The sequence below is a fragment of the Pelophylax lessonae genome (genome assembly GCF_965119305.1).
Source record: "Pelophylax lessonae genome assembly, chromosome: 9".
Taxonomy (NCBI): Eukaryota; Metazoa; Chordata; class Amphibia; order Anura; family Ranidae; genus Pelophylax; species Pelophylax lessonae.
The window spans coordinates 61,077,756-61,099,787 of record NC_138776.1 but is presented as its reverse complement, the minus strand read 5'-3'; the positions used below and the strand labels follow the sequence as shown (position 1 = coordinate 61,099,787).

General features: G+C 43.6%; 1 protein-coding gene across 3 annotated transcripts in view; it reads left to right on the top strand.

Moving 5' to 3' along the window:
- Positions 1-22,032, top strand: part of DNMBP (dynamin binding protein) — a 232,727-nt gene that overhangs the window by 145,376 nt on the left and 65,319 nt on the right. Inside the window, exon 1 of one of the 3 annotated variants that reach the window (XM_082269363.1) lies at positions 4,889-6,609. The exons of the other annotated variants lie outside the window; for them this stretch is intronic. Within the exon in view, the coding sequence (XP_082125489.1) occupies positions 5,121-6,609 (1,489 nt within the window). The 5' untranslated portion in view covers positions 4,889-5,120. Of the gene's footprint in view, positions 1-4,888; positions 6,610-22,032 lie in introns of those variants that run through there. 3 annotated transcript variants of the gene reach the window in all.

The following is a 22,032-nucleotide window of genomic DNA, read 5'->3' as shown; positions in this document are numbered from 1 at the left end:
TCACATTAGTGGTCAGTGGAGGAGTGACCCTTTACATTGGGGGTTAGTAGAAGACTGTCTCTTGTTTTGGGGTCAGTTGGATATTAATTCACTGTTGGCTATTGTTCAAAGCACCCCTAGAAAGTTCAGGAGGAACCCTATGGTTTCATAAAACTCTGGTTGAGAAAGACTGGCCTAATTTCCTCAACATTTATATTATATCGCTTACTGTTTACTGTAATAAACCTAGAAATCGGTAAGTTTGGAAAAGCCATCTTGTTTAGATATACCGTACTCATTATCATGAAAGGTTTTGGTTAGTGTTCATTGGTTCGGAGATATACGAATTCATGGAAACGGATACCATCCTGTCTATTTATTCCACATTTCCTGATTTCCCATTCATCAGTGAACAATCCACATTACCATTCTATAACTTGTCAGCAAAGTATCAGTGGTGAAAGTGCTTTGTTTGTAAATTAAGTTCTCTTTTATTGTTAAGCCCACTCACTAATGGAAATTTTTAAGAGCACTAAAGCCAGCCATAGACGGCTCAAATCTCCTGCTGAACCAGGTGTGCTTCGAATCATGTATGGGCAGGCTGAATGTACCAAGTTTATTGATCGGTCTACTTGGGTACAACCAGCCTGCAAGATTTTACATGCGATTGTTGCTAGCAGCTGTTATAACCACTAGCAATAATCACTGTGTTCTCCTTGCAGAAAATAAATTTGCTCTGTCTATGGCTGGCCTTAGTTGTACTTTAAGCCCCAAAGCATGTTGGCTGAACTTTGTTATCCTATATTTAACCACTTGCGGACCGCCGCAAGTACATTTACTGCGGCAGTCAGCCCCGAACAGGCAAAGTGACGTAGTACTACGTCGCTCGCCTGTGAGCCTCTAGGGGGCGAGCGCGTGCGCCGCCGGGGGCGCGCTCCCGCCCCGCTCATTCCCTGACATGTCAGCGCGTGTGACCGGCGGACCCGATGTCCGCCGGTCACTCGAGATCTCCCGGTGGAGAGGGAGAAAGGCACTCGGCTGATGTAAAGAAAGCCGCCTGTCATTCTCCCTGATCTAACTGCAGAGATCATGCGATCCTGCTATGTAGGATCGTATGTGTCTGCGGTTACATCACTAGCCACACCCCTTTACAGTAATAAGCACGCCCCTAGGGACACACTTAACCCCTTGATCACTAATAAAGTTAACCCCTTCCCTGCCAGTGTCATTTTTACAGTAACAGTGCATATGTATAGCACTGATTACTGTAGTAATGTCACTGGTACCCCCAAAAGTGTCAAAAATGTCAGTCAAGGGTCCGATCTGTCCGCCGCAATGTCGCAGTCGCGCAAACAAAATCGCAGATCGCGGCCATTACTCGTTAAAAAAAAAAAACATAAAAATGACAAAAATCTTTCCCTTAGTTAGTAAACGCAATAACTTTTGCGTAAACCAATCAAAATTCGCTTGCGATTTTTTTTTTTTACCAAACATATATAGCAGAAAACAAATTGGCCTAAAATGTTAAAAAATTTTGATTTTAACATTTTTTTTTTGGGAATTTCATATAAAAAAATTTGAAAAATATTGTTATTTTTTCAAAATTGTCGCTCTTTTTTTGTTTATAGCGCAAAAAGTAAAAATCACACAGGTGATCAAATACCACCAAAAGAAATCTCTGTTTGTGGGGAAAAAAAGGATGTCAATTTCATTTGGGTACAGCGTCGCACGACCACGCAATTGTCCGTAAAGTCACGCAGTGCCGAATCGCAAAATAGGGCCTGGTCAGGAAGGGGGTAAAATCTTCCGGGGCTGAAGTGGTTAAATCTAGAATTGAAGTGCCACACCAAAATACCCCCCCCCTCCTTCTGAGCCATTATATTTTCCCCACAGGGGAAGCCGTCCCCACCAGGAGAACACAGGGATTATAGCTTGAGGCTACAACAGGGGGTGGGATTCCCCTGTCAACACTGTCATCTGTGGTTCCAGGATAGAAATTTGCTCCGTGTATGTACAACATAAAATATTTTGGTGTGGCCCTTCAATTCTAGGTTTAAATCTAGGAAAACAAAGTTCAGCCAACATTCTTTGGGGATCACAACCCTCTTCTTTAAGGGCTTAAAGTACAACTAAGGGGGGCCATAGTCGAAGTAAATTTATTTTCTGCATGGAAAACACAATGATTTTTGCTAGTCGCTACAACAGCCACTAGCGATAATGCCATGCAATATCTGGCAGGCTGGTTGTACCCAAGTTGATCGATCATCTTTGGTACATTCAGCCTGCCCATACATGGTTCAAATCTAGGCCAGTTCCTGCTGAGCAGCCCAAAATTTGAAACGCTTATGGCTGGCTTAAGGCCTCATTCACACTGGCAGTGTCTTGTGCAACTAAACATTTAAAGCAAGAACATCTAAACTTAAGTGATCTGAGAGGCATAAGGCCTCTTTCACATGGGCACCGCAGCCCATAAACTGCAAATTTCCTGTTTTTTTTTTTTTTTATAAGGGGGCGGATCCTGCCAGATGCTGTGTGCAGGTAGTCTGCGTGGAAGCGGAGGCTTTTCAGAGGTGTCGGTAGCGCTTCCGAACGTATGAACCTATAGATCCAAAGATAAGGATCTGAGATCCAACAGTATTTTATTAAATCCATAAATGGCAAAAGGTATCCAGCGTGTTTCAGGGGCCAATAAATTCCCCCTTCATCAGGGCATTAGCATTTGTCGGAATGTTTTTACGACTAGTGTCTGTACATGTAATAATCTGATGGAATAATTCTTCAAAGAATCAGACAATATGATCAAATCATTGAATTATGAAAAAGGCACATACTGTGTTATCGATCAATTTGGGCAAAGCAAATCAATCAATAATTTTGATCATTTGATTTATTTCCCGGACAGTACAGCAATCAACAGTACGATCGCATATACAATCTCTGTCTGGCAACCATGAAGCTACTGGTCTAAACTACCTTTCTCACTCGTGCACAATTCACATAATCAGCCAGCCAGCAAATCCAACATTGTCTTACTGTGATCCTCCATGTCTCTGTCACATGCTGGGTCTCATGCCGCCATTTTTTTTGCTGACATCAGCAGGAATTGAGTGCCTCTTCCTGGTTCAGGCAGTTGAGCGCTTGATATGGTGCCACCAGGTCTACCCTCTTCTGTCTGTTGTATGGAATCTGAAGCATCCTAGCATAGTAATAAGCCAGAAGGCTTCAGAGAAAGACCTCATTCTCGCCTATGTGTTGGGAGGGTAGGAGTGCAATAATACCTAGTTCACATGCACTATGATGGTCTGCATTAAGGACTTCTTATGTTATTCCTCGGGGATACCTATGCACCTTGCTGTTTTAGGATTTTTTCTTATACGGTACTACAATAGCACATTTGAAATAACCCGCTAACAGCAATAGATACAAGGAGGCCTGCTGAACACCATAAAATAACAAGTCACTTCACTAACTGCACATTATCTCCTTGACCCTTCCTCTCCCCTTGCGTTTCCATGTCTTTGTGTCCATATATACAAACTTTGAATGTTTGTTCTCTATTGCTCTTATGGGACGTTTAATTATATGGTTCTTCCTCATAACTCAAAAATGGTAATGGTCCCAGATTGTTGGAAGGATTGTATGGTCACGATTACTGTAAAGCTTCACACAATGTTTCTATGTCTGTTTTGTCACTTAGAGCCCATTCAAACAGGGGCGACACGACTTGCTGGGGCAACCTGTGAAGTCGCGGTGCACAGAACGGGTCCTGTGCTAATCAATGGCAGGCGACCATCCGCGACTTGGTCGCCTGACAAGTCGCGCTAGTGTGAATGGACCCTTATATGGAAAAATGCCATGTAAACGTTATTGAAAAACAACTTCCATCTGCCGCTTTATGCTGAGTATTGCACAGGGCTTTTTTTTCAGCGGGAACGCTGGGGAACGCAGTTCCGGCACCTCCAGTCTGAATGTATGCAATGGCAAAGGGGTGCTGGGGTCAGCGGGGTAAGCTGAAGGGCCTATTGATGCTGGCTGCTGGGGGATCTATTGTTGCTGGGGGTGAATCTATTGTTGCTGGAGGGCATTTTATTGCATAAAGCATTTTTGGGGTTCAGGAACCCCTTCCTTCAGAGAAATGGTGTCTGCTTCTCTTCAAGTGTTCTGAATTTCATTTGTATGTTAAAAATGCACTTCCTTTGTTTCATCTGTGTGGGAATCCAACACGTTTATAATCAGATGTCTAATTTTCCAAGCATTTCCAAATTCTTTCTTCACTGCCTGACTAACAGTCGCACCGCATTACATAAAGCAGTTCAATGTAATTGTTGCCTTATGTTGTCAGTATTACATTCTGTTGTTAAAACTCACATGATAGCATTCCTTATTTATTTTATCATTGTGCCTTTTTTATAGCTGCGGCTTTGTTTATATGCTATCTATTATACAGTATTTGATTTAGGCAATGGTTTTACTGTTTTCATTTTGAACAAATTAAACTTTATTGTGCCATGTCAGCTACTTTAATATTTTTGTTTTTTTCACTGGTTACTTTGTTTTGGTTCATGGCTTGTCGGGATTTCATTTGTTTTACTTAATTAACCCCATTCTTCACATGCCATAACCTATAGTTTTGCCTGTCTGTGTGTGTCTCTCTCTCTCTCTCTCGCTCTCTCTCTCGCTCTCTCTCCTCGAGTTTAACATAACAAAGCCACTGAGCCTGTTCTGCAAGTTTGGAAGGCCAGCCTTTATATGCAAATGACAAAGACTTCCACCCAATCATCCTCTAGGACTCATCAAGTGTCTCTGGTTAGATGACATTGGCTACTAATTAATTCCGGAATCAGGTGGGAGAGGCTGTCCTTATCCTTTGATTGGCTTGTTTGAGAAAGAAGGAAAAAAAAAAAAGTGTAGATTTGAGTTTCAGTGTTCACGGAGAGCATAGGGAGTGTCTACAGGTATGCAAGAAACCAAAGAGTTGGAACTTTGTGCACAGGGAGAAGAGAATAGACAGCTCAATGGATAATCCTCTTCTACAGTTTGGATTGTGTTTTTCGCCAGCTGCACTCCGACTGGTTCGGGAACAATGGACTAGTAGCGATATCATTCCAGACCAGTGCTGGTAGGAGGTGAGGAGAGCAAACATGAGTGCGTTACAGCATGAGTATTATCGGACTGCAAAAAATGGGTCTGCAGTTCCTCGTCAAGACTTCTGGGAATATGAAGACTATCAGGACACTGGAAGACGGAGCTACTATGAGGAAGAGAAGTTGTACCGAGTGCAAAGGTACGCTGAAGAGCATAAAAAATTGCCCATGAGAGGAGAACAATATTATTATGAAACCCAGAGGAATGACAGAGTTCCCAGAGCCTACAGAGTACCCGACGAGAAGTATGACCACTACCGAAGACAGCTAGATGAGGATTATTTTGGTAAGAGGAACGTTGATAGATATTATGACAACTGGGATTCTATTAATGGATACCCTGTAAAATCTAGAGATGATGGTGGTCGATATGTGGACCGGAGGGCATCTCATGATGGCCTTGAAGACTATCGACCCTCCAATTATGATTACAGAGAGGGTGACCTCCGCAACACTAAAAACTGTGACGTTTATTACTATGAAGACCTTATGAACGATGATGACTATTATCGCGAGTATCATCGCAAACAACTTGAACGATACTATGAAAGAGAAATGGTACCAACTAGCAACAAGGCACATCGTCCATTAGAAAAGAAATATTCAGACCAGGATGTCAGGGATTGTCGAACTGGACTATACAATGACCGTAGAGGATTGGACAGTGACCAAAGGGATTACGGAAAGGTGAAATACTATCCTTCCAGAGATGAGGATGTAAGGACTTTTAGATGCCCTGAAAATTCAAAAAGTAGAAGTCGCACTACTGAGAGGGACATTGTAGATTATAGAAGGGATAAAGCAGAATCTGGACAAAGGAAGCCTAACACACGACGGTATGACTTCTTGCCTTTGGATTGTGATGCTATTGATGAGGTTGATAACCAAAAGCCTTTGGATCAATATAATCAGGACAGAAAGTATGATCGCAGTCAATGTTTAGACTCTGAAGCTGAGCCCTCTAGCTCTTGTAAGCGAATGGCTTATGATTTTGACTATAATCCCCCTGATGGAATTGGCCTCTATCTTGATGGTGATAATAGTGATAATAAACACAGTAAAGAGCACGCAAACCGAGGAGATTTCAGTAGTCGAAATTGTGATGGTTTTGAAGATACCATCAAGTCCTCTAAAGGAATGGACAGGAGTGAACAATATGGAAACTCTTGGGATTATCGGAGGACAAGCTATGATGACAATATTAGACCAGATAGGAGGGATGATTCTCAGGATTCTGATAATTCTCAAAAAATGGATTCAAGAAACCGACCCAGCAAAGATAGGCAAGTTGATGGAGGCTTTTCTAGTCATTCTTATTCAGAGGAGTCTGGTTCATCCAGGCAACAAAATACTGATCAGCAGGTCCAAAAGAGGGCTGAGAAGGCCCCTAACATTGATTCCATGAAAAGAAATAGTATCTATCGCAGGACGGCACCCAGCAGCCTTCGACATTCTGAATTTGTACAAAATCGGAAGAAAAAACAAGGTAAAATTTTCATTATTTCAGGGGAGATAAATTATTAAATGATCTTAAGACCCCGTTCACACTGGGGCGACCCGACTTTGCACCACGACCTCGGAGCGGCCGGCACGGACTTCATATCATTGAAGTCAATGCAGGTCGCTCCAGGTCGCCCCAAAGAAGCTCCGGACCCTTTTTCTAAGTCGGAGCGACTTGTGTCGCTCCTATTAGAACGGGTCCTGTGCTGCTCTATGGCAGGCGACCCACGGCGACTTGTCAGGCGACCAGGTCGCCTGACAGGTCGCCCCAGTGTGAACGGGGGTCTAAGTCTGTTTGTATAAAACTGATCTGAAGCATTATTGGGTATTATTTCTACATGAAAGTACACATCTTTATTAATAAAGATGTATACTTTATTCATATTTTAGCGCAATTTGGTTGTGTTGAACTTTACAATATAAAGAGATTATGCAGTAGCAATATTATTCAATAAAGGAGGGTTAGAAGAAAAATATAGGGGCTGCTGAACTCTGAAAATGCTTTTTGACTTGGTTTTGGAGATAAATCAGAATTCCTTTTCTATGTACTTTTTTTTGTGTCAGTGACTTAAAAAATACTAAAGCCAAACATCAGCAGGCCAACCAATCCATGGGCACTCTCTGAAGGGGGTCATTAGTGGTAACCCACAAAATTGAATTTGTGAAAGGCTTCCTTTGGTGTAAATGTCTATACAGAAATATCTAAAACTTCTCTAAATAGGTACCTTTAGCAGTAAGCACTATATTCTATCATTTAGTTTTACAGTGTGATGTTTTTTTTTCTTGCCATTGGCGCAATCAGGTCATGTCATGTGTGAAGATACTGCAATGTGGTTTTACTGGTTTATTAGTTATATGTTGCTCTTCAGAAGGTGTGTATAGAGAGTATGAGTTGGCCGCAAACATCTCAGGTGTACTGAAGTTCTTTAGGAGTTTACTAAACAGTATAAATGTTGACAGTGCGGTGGAACTGGCCAAATGAAAGCAACGTCTATTGTATTGGGCTGGTCTGTACTTTGTGTGAAGGCCAAGTCATACAGTTGTCTCGTTTCATAGTATTAAGGTGTATCCTTCCACAACTGAGGCCATGTGTGGGCAGGGACAACATTTCAGAGAACACAGCCTTCAGCTATAAGTTCATTGTTAACAAAGAGGCAAAAGGCACTTAGATCTCAGTTAACTGAAGTCAAATGCCTGTTTGTAGATGACAGGTACCCTTTCACGTTATACATAGATCAAACTTGAACATTCAGCCTTAAAGCATATCTAAATTCAATAGCAAATATTTTAAATATTGCGGCTTACCAGTCCGAAGATGGGGTAGCTTAATTTGTTTTATTTTTTCAGTTTTTTTTTTTTTTCCCCTTGATTTTCACCCAGTGATTCTGCCAGTCTTGCACATTATGGACTCAGATGACAGCTGCGGTTTCCCCTTCGGACTGTAGTACAGAACATGGGGAATGTGTTCTCTAGTCAACAAAGAGACCTGGGAACAGTGTAACTGATAAAAGTATAGCACGCCCCTGACCACAAAGTTATGGGCTCACAAGGTTTCTGGCAGGATCAAGAAGTCGTTTTTGCACACATTGAACAAATAGAACACAACCCTTTCAGTGATATATTCAAAAGACCAGAAGGGAGAAAATAAGAGAAGGTTCATTGTTGGTGTTTACATACAAGGGAAGGAACTTAAAGGGGCACAGGTCTTAGTTAAAAGATGTTTGGGGTCTTATTTTGGTCTTTTTTTTAGAATCGTACTTAGATTGATGCAGCATCGCCCCCCCCCTGCCGACTGCTCAGGTCTCAAGGCTCCCCGAGCAGAGAGCTGGTGACTGTTGAGCCAGCTGCTGGTCCAGGGACATGGGCAGGTCCTGACTTCACTGTCATGACCTTGCCCCAGCCTTGACCGGCTCTGTGACATCAGCCGATAGCAGCCCAGCCCAGAACGGACTGCACCAAAAGAAAAATGCGATGCTTGGCACCTTGCTCCTGCGCTCAGAACCTGGTTCCCGAACACTCTCTATCATGGGACTTTTCACTTGGCATCCCCAAATGGCTAGACCTTGCTGCCCTCTACGACGGGGTTGGTCGACTTGACACTGTAAACATAAACAAAAAAAGAGGGCGCACCAGCCTAGCGCATTATCCTCAGTAGGCTTTTATTATTAAATAATTAAAAAGTGTCTACTCACAAACAAGTGATGTAAACCAGCATATTAAATCCGACAGACAATGTCCATAGTGTTGGATTCCACTGTCTAAGTCCAGGAGACCGGCTGACGCGTTTCGAGGCAGTGCCTCTTCCTCAGAGCCACCTGCAGAACGGACTGCATGCCTATGATCCACAGGAGAAGTATAGACAAGCACCATAGCCTTGGCTGCACTTCTCCTTTAAGCTCATACATCTAAAGATTTTTCATTCAACCCATTGGATTGAACAAGAGAAATCCATAGATTTCCCCATCCACGCTTGACAGTGTGGATGGAGAAATCTTCCGCTGCTGGCTATTGTATTCCAGAGATAAAACTATAATCCTGCCACTTTATAAAACTCTGGTCAGGCCACATCTGGAGTATTCTGCCCAGTTCTGGTCACCAGTCCTCAGAAGAGTTGTGCTGGAGCTGGAGAGAGCCCAAAGAAGGGCAATGAAATTAATAAGGGGACTGGAAGACCTTATTTATGAGGAATGACTACAAGCACTAAATTTATTCTCGCTGGAGAAGAGATGCTTGAGAGGGGACATGATAGCGATTTACAAATACCTCAATGGTAATCCCAGCATAGGTAAAAAAAAAAAAAAACTATTCAGTCTCAGGAAGTGTAAGAGGACACAGGACCACACAATGAGATTGGAGGAGATTAATCTTTAAGCTGCTCAGGGTTTTTTTTTTTACTGTCAGGGCGGTAAGGATGTGGAAGTCTCTTCCACAATTGTTGGTGTCATCGTCGAGTATTGGATATTTTCAAGAGACTCTTGGACATGCATCCTAAAGAACACAACATACAGGGATATGAGAAATGATTATAGACACGGACATAGCTCACAGGTTGAACTGGATCGGCTATTGTCTTCATTCAACCTTACCTACTATGTAACTATATTCTAACAGCTGGCATCCAAAGCTGTCAGAATACTTGAACAGTGACTAACACTGATTGGCTGCAGCCACTGTTTGGCCGACCTTTTTTATGCTCACTCCTTCAATTTCCCATTTGAAATTTGTCAAACCAGGTGATGTCAACTGCGCCACCAATAATCCAAATTTAAGCCATATATGACCAGTTTTAGGTTGCATTAACATACCTGCAAATTAACCCTGATGGCAATTACATGTGAGAACCCCAGTGGGGTTTCTGTTATTGGCTGCCAGTCGGTAACACAATAGAGAGCAATGGGAGGCTGCCAGCTCTTGCAACAAATCGTGCTCACTCGCATGCAATTGCTCATGCACCGATCACATGCAAGTGACTGGCCCTGGATGCATTTCATGGTTTACCTTAAGGCAATTTAAAACAACAATGCAGTGATGGTTACATTATTTAGGCTAGAAGTTGTGGAAAAAAATGCAGGTTACATGCATTTTTTAGGTGTCCTATAGAGACCAAAAACATGTAACTTTATCCTAAAGAAGCTCCTGTACTTTTTCAAGCTTTGAGCAACAAGCAACCCAACACTCAGGTGTGGGAATCCTAATATTGAACATTGAGGCACTTTGGGAAAGGAGCTTCAATTCGCTCAGGTGTAGCTGGACTTGGTGTCTTCTGTAGTTTTTCGGCATGCTGGAAATTGCACGCCATTCAGTGTTCTTGATCAAGTTTTGATCAATTTCCCAGAGATATAAGAAATTTCCTTTTAGATCAGAAAACCGTTGCACAAGTTGACACCTTTGGAAGGGTTTAGTGTTTGACTATCATTACTTGGGTGGACAGATCTGGGGTCTAATGTAAATATCTTAGGGTGAGATTTACTGAAGCTGGTGCACACAGAATCTGGTGCAGCTCTGCAAAGAAACCAATAAACTTCCAGGTTTTATTGGCAAAGCTTGATTGAAAAAACTGAGGTTAGAAGCTGATTGGTTACCACGCACAGCTGCACCAGATTCGGAGTGCTCCAGTTTTAATAAATCTCCCCCAATAGCATCTGAGCATAGCCAGCAAAATTGCATTTTTTTCTTTTTTGGAAACACAATTTTCTGCTTTCTAGCACAGACCGGCTTTTTCTATGTCCTCCTCCGGTTTAGAGCTATGGCTGGAGCTATTCTTGGTGCTGAGTGAATGTAAATGGTAATCCTTTGTACCCTTCCCCCACCAAAACTGTGTTCTCCTCGAGTTTCACCTCTGACCCTTCCTTCCCAGAGCCTGGCATTTTTCCCTGGCATGCTCCTCCCCCCATGTCAAACTTTCTTTATCATGGCAGTGTGGAGTTATGGAGATGTCAGCTTGCGTCATGCACTGTTTGTTGAAGGGCTTGTCCAAAAGACTTTAGCTGATTACCGAATCCTAAGCAGGGGGAAAACCTACAGCAGCTGAAATTCATGTGTCGCTTTGTAAGAGGTTACCAGGAGCTGCATAAAACACTTGTTACTTCTGTCCTAGCAATCCCTCATGGCAATAATTATTATATTTTTATTCAACCAGTATAGATTTCCACTAAGCTCCACTACTTCAGATTTTAAAGATCTTGTTGGATCTGTAGGATTTATCCTCTAAAATTCTTGTCCAAAGAGGAGCACTATTTGGAGCACTATAACCCAGCACTAATAAATCTCTCTAATTCTGTACCTAAGGTCGGCCATAGATGGTTCAGCCGGGACCGGCCGAGATTCGAACCATGTATGGTAAGGATGCTGGATTTAACATGTGATTATTGCTAGCAGCTGTTAAAGCCACTAGCAATAATCACTGTGTTCTCCTGGCGGGGGCGGCCCGTGGTTGCAGGAAAGAAAATCGCCTTGTCTATGGCCAGCTTTAGGCTGAACAGTACTCTACAATGTCTGTAAATCCCACTTACACACTACATTCAATACATATCTAAAAAGATTGTACAGTGAGATTGCAATGTGTGTGACCAGTCAGTTGATATTCACATTCCATGAATTTCTCTTCATCAATGGTTAACAAACACATTTTTTGGAAGGGAGCATATAGTCGTATTCACCACCATTGATATGCCTCAAAAAGAGTATTACATATGTGGCAGGTCATTCTGGGGCCTGATCTATGAAGACTGTATGACAGGCAGCCCATTGGTTTGAAATGACATCTGATGTGGCTGTTAGCTAGACAAGGAGACCATCTTCTGTATATGGTGGCTGGGGTGCATCTGCGGACCAAGAACACAGTCATGCATGTTAGAGAACCCTGCTGAAAACACTGTGGCTCCTCAGTGAGATAAGTGTTGGTAGTTTCTGCGACACTGCCCCCCCTTATTCACTCACTTCTGCACATCCAACCATTCTCTGAACTCCATGGACAACATGAGACCAGCCATAGACACTGGAGCAGCCTTTTTTAACCTCTTCAACACAGAGGAACCCTTGAAATAACTTTCCAATCTCAGGGAACCCGAGTTAAAAATGTCTTTATCTACTACAACTCATGATGTGTTACTGTGACGAATGCTCCTTACACTAGCGGTCATTGGGAAGAATTACCCCCTTACAGATAGATAAGAGATTAATGGTGTCGGTAGGAACTTATTTGAGAGGCAGAAATTGCTAATTACTCAAGGTACCTCTAGCAACATCTGGAGGAACCCTACAGCTCCATGGAACCCTGGTTGAGAAACCCTGCATTAGAGGGTCCACCTGCAGACTTTTCCGTTTGCTGGAAACTTGATAAAAATGAAATGCTTGACTTGGCCAAGCATGCATGTTTTTGCTTTGGAGAGAGGAGCGGGACTTCTGCCAGACACACTTTACCCCAGCATGTCTAGAGGGAATCAGTAGTGTCCTTTGCAGCAGTTCTGATCACGATTTCCCTCAAGGACTTTCTGATGTTGGACAAAGAAATAAATTGCTATCTTACATCCATGGTTGCATTTAACCACAACTCTTGCAGAATGGTGAATTTATTAATGCATTGCAAATTTGCAGGATGGTTCGCTGATTCCTATTTAGTACCCATAGCCTGGGAAACCTCTCTCCAAGATTGCCTGGAAGTAACCTACTTTCTTTGGGAGAAGGTCACTCTGCATCAAGCACACATTCTGCCCAGTTTCAGAATGGTCCTCCCACAGCAAAGCAGCTACTCTTTTTTTTCTGGTGTCGCAAGGATATTTTTTGGTAAACCTGAGTGACTTGTAGACCTTATCGCTGTCCATCTAGGCCTGACTGATGCTAGTAACACTAGGTTCTGTCGTATGGATTCAGAGCTGTCTTTAACACAGGGCAAAAGGGGCAGCTGCCCCGGGCCCAGCCATTGTTGTGGGGCCCAAAGCAGCTTCCCCTTGCGCCCCCACTGCCCACAAATATTTGATAAGTGCATTTGGTAGGGCCGAAGAAAATATTTGCCCAGGGTCCAGTCAATACTAAAGACGGCCCTGTATGGATTGCTTCTACTTTGTGACATAGCTCAGTTAACACTGAAAATACAAGCTATCCGTAACCTATCCTGGCACTTCTGGTATCTATAGTGTAGTATGTAAAACTGCAGAAATGTTTCTAGTTAACTCTCCACTCTACCCTGACAGAACACTCCAGTGAAGTTTTTACTACTCCCCCTTGATAATAAGAAGAGCCAAGGGCCTTAGAAGAAGGGCCTCTGACTGAGCAGTACTGCTTTACCAGTTTCTGTCGAATAGAATAGAGAACAGCAGGGAACTCCATAAACAGAATTTTTGCTCCCAGCAGGAAAGTTTGTACAAAGACCAGTTACTGCCAATCAGTAACCCTATGCTAGAATTCTGCCATCTAAACCATCTACTGTTACTTTATTTTTCTTTGTCTTTTCTTGCAAATTTGAGTCCAAATATCTTGTTGTAAAGTGAAGCATTAGTATTGATTGATTGTACTAGGATGGCTTCAGCACTCACCTGAGTGTGGAGTCAGAATGGGGGTGAATTAAGCAAAGTAAAATCTGTGGTTTTAGTGCCAAGAGAACCTTTATGTAATAAAAGGGTTAGTGTAAATTTTACTGACTTCTTGTATTTGGCCATTCCGATGGATATTGCCTGGCTTTGGGTGTTGGGAATCTCTTGAGAAGATTTAGGAATGTGTTCTGGGTACACCAATTAAGCCCACACATGATTATGTTCCTCCCATACCTCCCTACTTTCTAAGATGGGAACTAATTCCGTCTTTATTCACATAGTATTTAGGAAAAGGAAACACCTCTGTCACATCCCGTGTGGAGCATGGCAAATTAAAACTTCAGAATGATCATTTAAACCATGTGTCAAACGCAGGGCTTGTGGGTTGATCCTGTCTGCCAGGCCTTGTCATGTGGCCCTCTCACCTATTTTTGCAGCCAGATTGTGGTGGAACTCTATTGGAAATTATACCACATCCGGCTTTCACCCTCTGCTCTTGTTTTTACTTGTAAACACAGAGTCCTTCTGTGTTTACAAGGGACAACTTTGTTTTCAGCTGCTTCCAGGTGTAACAGATCGCATACGGCGAGGGCAGAGACTGGTAAAAAAATCTCTCCCTGCAAGGCAGCGCCACCTGCACAGGGAGGTATAACAGAGCCAAATGCATGGGTAGTAGAGGGAGCTGCCTACACAGGGAGGTATAACAGAGGCAAATACATGGGTAGTAGAGAGTGCCGCCTACACAGGAAGGTATAACAGAGCCAAATACATGGGTAGTTTAGAGAGCTGCCTACACCGGGAGGTATAACAGAGCCAAATATATGGGTAGTAGAGAGAGCCGCCTACACAGGAAGGTATAACAGAGCCAAATACATGGGTAGTAGAGAGAGCCGCCTACACAGGAAGGTATAACAGAGCCAAATACATGGGTAGTGTAGAGAGCTGCCTACACAGGAAGGTATAACAGAGCCAAATACATGGGTAGTAGATAGAGCCACCTACACAGGAAGGTATAACAGAGCCAAATACATGGGTAGTAGAGAGAGCCCCCTACACAGGGAGGTATAACAGAGCCAAATACATGGGTAGTAGAGAGAGCCCCCTACACAGGGAGGTATAACAGAGCCAAATACATGGGTAGGAGGGAGAGCCGCCTACACATGGAGGTATAACCGAGCCAAATACATGGGTAGTATAGAGAGCCGCCTACACAGGGAGGTATAACCGAACCAAATACATGGGTAGTAGAGAGAGCCCCCTACACAGGGAGGTATAACAGAGCCAAATACATGGGTAGGAGGGAGAGCCGCCTACACAGGGAGGTATAACCGAGCCAAATACATGGGTAGAAGAGAGAGCTGTCTACACAGGGAGGTATAACAGAGTCAAATAAATGGGTAGTAGAGGGAGCCACCTACACAGGGATGTATACCAGAGCCAAATACTGTACATGGGTAGTAGAGAAAGCTGCCTACACAGAGAGGTATAACAGAGCCAAATGCATGGATAGTAGAGAGAGCTGCCTACACAGGGAGGTATAACCGAGCCAAATACATGGGTAGTAGAGAGAGCCACCTAGGTATAACAGAGCAAAAAAACATGGGTAGCAGAGGGAGTCGCCTACACAGGGAGGTAAAACACAGCCAAATACATGGGTAGTAGAGAGCGTTGCCTACACAGGGAGGTATAATGGAGCCAAATACATGGGTTGTAGAGAGCCACCTACATAGGGAGAGGAAGGAGTGACTAGAGATGCATTGAAGCTTTTGGGGGGGGTTGGTGTTGCACACTGTGCATAGCGCACCCCTAAACCCTGCACTCTGCACATAGCACACTCCTGAACTCTGCATAGTCTTACTGATACAACCGGCCCTTTGAAGGCAACCATATCGCTGATGCGACCCGCAATAAATTTAGTTTGACACCCTTGATTTAAGCCCATTGGGGATTTTTCACTGCTACTTTCATATTATCATTTAAAAAAACAGTACTTTTAAGAATGGACAGAAAGTTTAGTGCTTTATAAAAAAATGTTGGAAGTTAACTAGTACATTTATTTACAGGCATACCCCACTTTTAAGTACACAATGGGACCAGAGCATGTATGTAAAACGAAAATGTACTTAAAGTGAAGCAATACCTTTTTTCACTTCTCAATGCATGTAAATACACTAGCTCTATAGGAAATCTTGGTCAGCTTGACATGGCATTGCTCCCAAACCATAAGTGACAAGGATACCAAACTTGGGGAGCAGGACTATTACATGGTAGATTACCTAGGCAAGCTGGCCGACCACAAAATAGGATAGGTTGTAGTCCTGGGTCCCCTCTCGATGCTCCCTAAATTTGGTATCCCTGTCACTTATGGTTTGGGAGTAGTGCCATGTCAAGTTGACTAAGATTTCCCATAGACACCAATGTTAAAAATCGGGAGTAGTGCAATGCCAAGCTGACCAAGCTGTGTCCTTACTCGCGAGTGTATGTAAAGTGAGTGTATGTAAAACGGGGTATGCCTGTATAAAGATCTCTACATTAGACTTAAAGGAACATTTGAGGAAAAAGGTGCTTAGTTCTTTGAGAGAGACCGCCTCTCCAAATGAGGGACTATTGGGGGCTATAAGCTTCTATGGACACCCTTTCTCAAAGCATCTGGAGTCAGAAGTTTCTTTTATTCACATTGCAAACATTCGGATCATGATGATGATCTTTTCCATTTTTATATAACCCAAGAAAGTGCATTCTGGTAAAAATGGAATGGCCCTTATAGTCTGGTTCAGTTCTCAATCCCCGTGCACAGATCCTAAAAGCTGTTAATAGTTCTTGCTTTTTTCTTTATTTTATATTGATGATACACGTTGCTTTTCTTTGCACTTTAGGCAGTTGTCCCTGTTGCCCCTTCACTAGTTGCTCATGTTCATATAGTTGAGGTCACCCTTCCTATCCTATGTAAGCCACTGTGATGAGAATGGTGCACAGCTTGGCCTTTCCTTCATTCGACCACAGCCAAAGTGCACAGACAAGAGTCTTGTGATCAAAACTGTCTGAAGGAACAATTGTCCTTGTTGCTGTTTGCATCAAGTCCTTGTATTCCCTTCTATTGCACTTGACCAATGCCAGGAATAGAAATAAATATTTCTTGATTCAGACACTTTGGCTAATGTGACCCTCCTCTTCGGAGCAGTGACCGGAAATGGATCCCTCTAAGGTCACCGATCTTTCATAGACTGTTGCCAAATGCCACCCTGACAGACTCCTCCTCACCCCGGACAGGCACGCAGAGTGGGAATATTTGCTGATTAGTCATTGAGCCAAAATCACTGACTTATGAGCAATGCAAGGTGTTTATTTCACTTCGTCATCATCCTGTAACAGATTAGGAAACGGATTTGTCACATGTTTATCTCCTATTGTTGTTGGCATCTGACGTGGCTGTTAATGTATACTCTTCTATTGGTTTCTAAGATTTCGTTTAGGTCGGCATCATACAAGTGGATCAAATTGGCATCTGCATTTTTACACAAAGTGCACTTGTCTTTTTTGCCTACCTTCCCTGATCTAAACTAACTTCTGACCCCTACCCCAGACACATATCTGACTCAGATGTTTGCAGACTGTAGGAATATTTAGAGGTAGTGGGGAAACCTTCATTTCTGCAGACCACACCACCTCAGTCGATCATTATAGACTTCTATGGGGCCTTCACTTGTCTCACCTTTTTGGAGTTTTATCTAATTTTACTCAAATTCAGCAGGTTTATCACAGTGCTTCTGGCCAGGATTGCAGCTTTCATGATATGACACTATGCAGTGTAGCTATTATGAGCTGAAGGATAGTATGGAACCACAGAACACAGACTCAGATTTAGGGCCATTCAAGAAAAAAGAGAAAGGGCAGCCACGTGCAAATGATTACATTTAGGATGGAAATTAGAGAAACTGAGTAAACATACTGTTCCCACTAACCCTTTACATTTTTGTACCCAACTGGCATGAACTTTTAATTTGCTACCAATTGGAGTGAAAAGTGAAGCTATAATTTGAAATAGTTACATAGTTTGGTTGAAAAAAGACACAAGTCCATCCAGTTCAACCAATAAAAAACAAATCATACAATCCCATATACACAATCCTATACACGCAGTTGATCCAGAGGAAGGCAAAAAACCCAGCAAAGAATGATCCAATTTGCTCTAGCAAGTGTAGCAGGTTTTCCAGGCATTGGCCGTGAGATGGGTCTGCCATTGTTATCGGTGACACCTTCAGCCCATTTAGGCTGAATACCCAAGTGTGAGAGTTGAGACAATGACCATTCCGGCATCTTTGGTTTGTTTTGTTTGCTTTATATCGGGGATGGGAGAAGGGAATGAGTGGGATACTCCTCTGGCTCAACTAGGTAAAACTGGGACACTTTGTAGAAAACTGCCTGTTAGCGCTATCTTGACGCCAGCTGGATGCTGACCAACGCTTACTGACGCTTGAAGATTGCTTTATTACTGAACTGTGCTAGAACTTGACTTGTAACCCTCTGGCTAACTCAAAAGATCCTGGACTGTAGTGAAACTTGACTCTTGACACTCCATTAAGCTCAAAAGTCCTGTGAACAGCTCCCTCCAGCCCTTCACTGACTGAGCTAGCTCCTTGTAACTGCTTGTGCTGCTGCAACTCTCAACACTGAATGCTGTACACATTAACTCTTCAGGGCCCAACTCCTGGCGCCCCCTTTACACTTCAGGTCCTCTCACTAGGCACCCCCTCTGACACTTCAGTGTCCTCTCACTAGGCACACCCTTTACTGCTAGCTAGCTCCTGGATCCCTTGGACCTTCACCGGAGCGGTCCCCTCTGGCAGCTAGGCAGACCCCCAGGGGCAGTTAGAGTACTCACAAACTTGGAATGGTTTCCTGGAACTAGGCCCCCCCCCCCTCAACTCCGCTGGTCCTCGGCACACCAGATCCTCGCTGCAGCTCAGGTCAGCTCTCTCTGTATCCTCAGGCAAGCCACCCGAGACACCCGATCCTTCTGACAGGAGTAGAGACAGCCATACTCTCCCTCCTGAGACTCTGCTTCCCACCAAAGACGCTGCGTCATGCGTTGCCCTCAAACTTATACCCACTCCCAGAGTTCTGTGCGGCAGAATCTGCCTTTCTGGGGTAGATACAGGCCTGAATGTGCCACTGATTGGGTTTCCTCCACTGCCCAATGAGAATCCTCTCATGGAGCCAGTGGGGAGACTCCCCAGTCTCAATAACAAAACCTGGGAAACATGACAGCCCAGCTGAAAATCATGGCCCTGCTGTTAGGCAGCCAAGGCCCACTATACTTTTGCCTAGCACCTACCTTGTAGGGTGCTACACAAGGAAAAAAATCCTTCCTGATCCCTCAAGAATCAATCAGATATTCCCTGGATCAACTTTACTTATAAATGTTAGTATCCAGTTATATTATGTACACCTAGGAAAGAATCCAGGTCTTTTTTAAAGCAATCTACTGAGCTGGACATGATGTACAACATGAGATGTATGATCTGTCCTTGTCATGGGCATACATGCATACATTGCTATTATATATACACAGAAACATGTCCTATATCCTGCTGACTTGGTACAATAATTATTGAATTTAATATTTCACCATCTGTGTACCAATGTGTGCAGGGCCGGTACAAGGGGGGGGCGGGAGGGGCGGGTGCCCTGGGCGGAGTATGGGAGGGGCGCTGGGTTGCCAGTAAGAAGACTCACACAATGGCTTTCACTCCTCTGAATGCTGCAACTGCCAGTCAAAAAATGGGGCTAAAGATGCGCCCTCACCCACTGGCTGCCTCCTCTGTACAGGGGGGACTCACATGTCTTTACAGAAGGGAGCTTTCTCCCGGGCTTTAGTTCCTCAGTGTGGCCAGATCGGGGCTGTAACAGGCAGAGCTTCTCTGCAGGGGGGCGGAGCAAGAAGAGGACACTACACTGCAGCCCCGATCATTACTCCCGCCCACTCGCCCAGCACTGAAGACATCAGAGCTCAGCAAATGGCAGAATGAAGATGTGACAGCCTGGATGGATGGATGGATGGATGTCTTCTGCACCTGTGAGTCCAGATCTATTCTGCCTTCCAATCTGTACCTGGCTGTGCTGTAAACTTGTCCTTTACTTTGCCAAATGTGAAAGTGAAAGTAAAATGGATTCATATAGTGGGAATATACTGGGATGTTTCAGTATTCCACAAAGTGTAAAATAACTCCATTCCATTATGTGACTGACACTTGTAGCTGCAGGCAGCAAAGATGGATATAGTGGTGATGGAGCACAGTGAGAATTGGTGGCCATTGTAAGTTTCTTTTCTCTGTGCTCTTCATGCACATGGCAGTGACAGCTCTCCTGATCTCCCTCCTGTGTGTCCTGCTTCATTTATCCCCTGATGTCCCTCCTGTGTGTGTCCTGTTTAATTCATCCCCTGCCTCTACATTACAGCTCAGTGCAGGCACAGGAAATGTGCAGAATGGCTCTGATAGCCTCAGGATCTCAGCAGAGATAGAGGAGTTGTCCTGAAGCACAGAGCTCTTCATGTACAGACTGGGGCAGTGCTGGGGAGAAATCTTGGGAGTTTAGCTGTAGAAAAACATTTCAGCAAGCTGCAAATGCCATAGAGTCCTTGTTGGGAATCAGAGCTCCCTGTGTGACCTCCTCATTCTCTTTCCCAGATTCACTTCAAACAGGTGAGCAGAAAGCAGAGGTGTGCTGAAGTGCGGAGTGGTGGCTCCGGTTTTCCATAGGCTAGTGATGTATGTTGTGAATTGGTCTAGAAACTAGAAGGAATGTAGTAACAGATCAAACTGTCAGGATTACTAAACTCCTAGCAAACCAAATTCAAAGTATATTTTGTCTCAATTGTGATCCTGGTATCGGTGTCAACTAGCCAGCAACAGGAGAGGACAGGAAAACTACTGACCCGATCCTACAGCATCGATCCCTCATCAGCCAGACTGACAAAGGACATTCCACAGTTTGTCAGCATGGTGGCAATGTCAGGTGATGATGTTCTCTGCTCTCACTAGCAAACCTGTCACCAGCAACAGGGTCACCAGTGTAAAGAAGACATTAAAGTGGCATTAAACCCACAAGTAAACATTATATTGCAGGTTACCAATTCTTAGTTGTGAAGGCTGAATTTGTTTTCCTTTTTTAGGCTTTCTGTCTTCCGTTTGTTTTTATCTGGTGATCCAGCCAGCAAGTCTGTTTTTCAAAAGAACAAGCTCACTTGCAGTTACAGAGATGTGACAAACCATTTACCACTGGCAGGGGTGCTTACAAAGGTCAGCATATATTTAAGTAAAACCTTTATACTAAAAGAAAAACAAATGTTACAGTAAATGATTATAAAGTGGGAGCTGGAGTTTGGCTTCAATTTGTTAGTGTATCTAAATCTGCGAGTTCATCTAACACTCCCCTCCCCCCAGACTGACAGCACTGCTGTCTGCTGTGCTGCCTGTGCTTCTTCATCCAGAGTGGGAGCGCTCTAATAAAGCAGGTGTGCTACTGGCCAGAGCACCAGACGAAAAACAGTGGAAAAAAAGCCTAAGAAAAGAAAACGAATGCAGCCACCACATTTAATGATTGGTAAGCTGCAATATATTACATTTTTGGTTTTCAGGTAATTATTTCTTTAAGTGAACCACTCCCCAGTTCATGCACCCTAAAGTATTGTAGATATTCGGAACAAACAGTAAAAAAACTTTAAAGTGGACCCTCCCCACCCTAAAAACCTTTGGACCTTCTGAATGCCCCCCTTCCACAATCATAAAAGTCTGAACTCTGCGTCATTTGCTACTGAGCCCTTGCACTGTTCCTGCCCTTACATCTCTTGCCACACCCAATAGTCAGCACAGTGAAAGCCGCATCCAATTTTTGCCACACACTGCACTTTCCTCTAGAAGCAGGTCCCAATTTATTATTTTAAAACTAACCCCGTTCCTGACTCCTGCACTCACACTTTTTTTTTTGCTTCCAACCCTTGAACTTTGTAATTTATCCAATCCTGAATTCTGCACTATATGTGTGGCTAACAGGTATAGGTAAGATGATGATTAGTCATGCGTGGCCGGGGGGGGGGGGGCGCAATTTGAAATGTTCGCCCTGGGCGCTGGATGACCTTGTACCAGCACTGAATGTGTGCGTTAGCTGGGTTTTGGCAAACTCTAGCAGTTCTGCAGGAACAGGCTAAATTTCGATCCACGTATTGGCACGGACTAACTGCTTGTACGAGTCAATCTATTGATCGACTTGTGTTCAACCAGTCAGGTTTTTCCTAAATGATCAGTGCCACCAGCTATAGCCATCAATACTGATCATTGTATTCTGCCAGTGGGGGGAATACAATAGCTCAGCGGGAG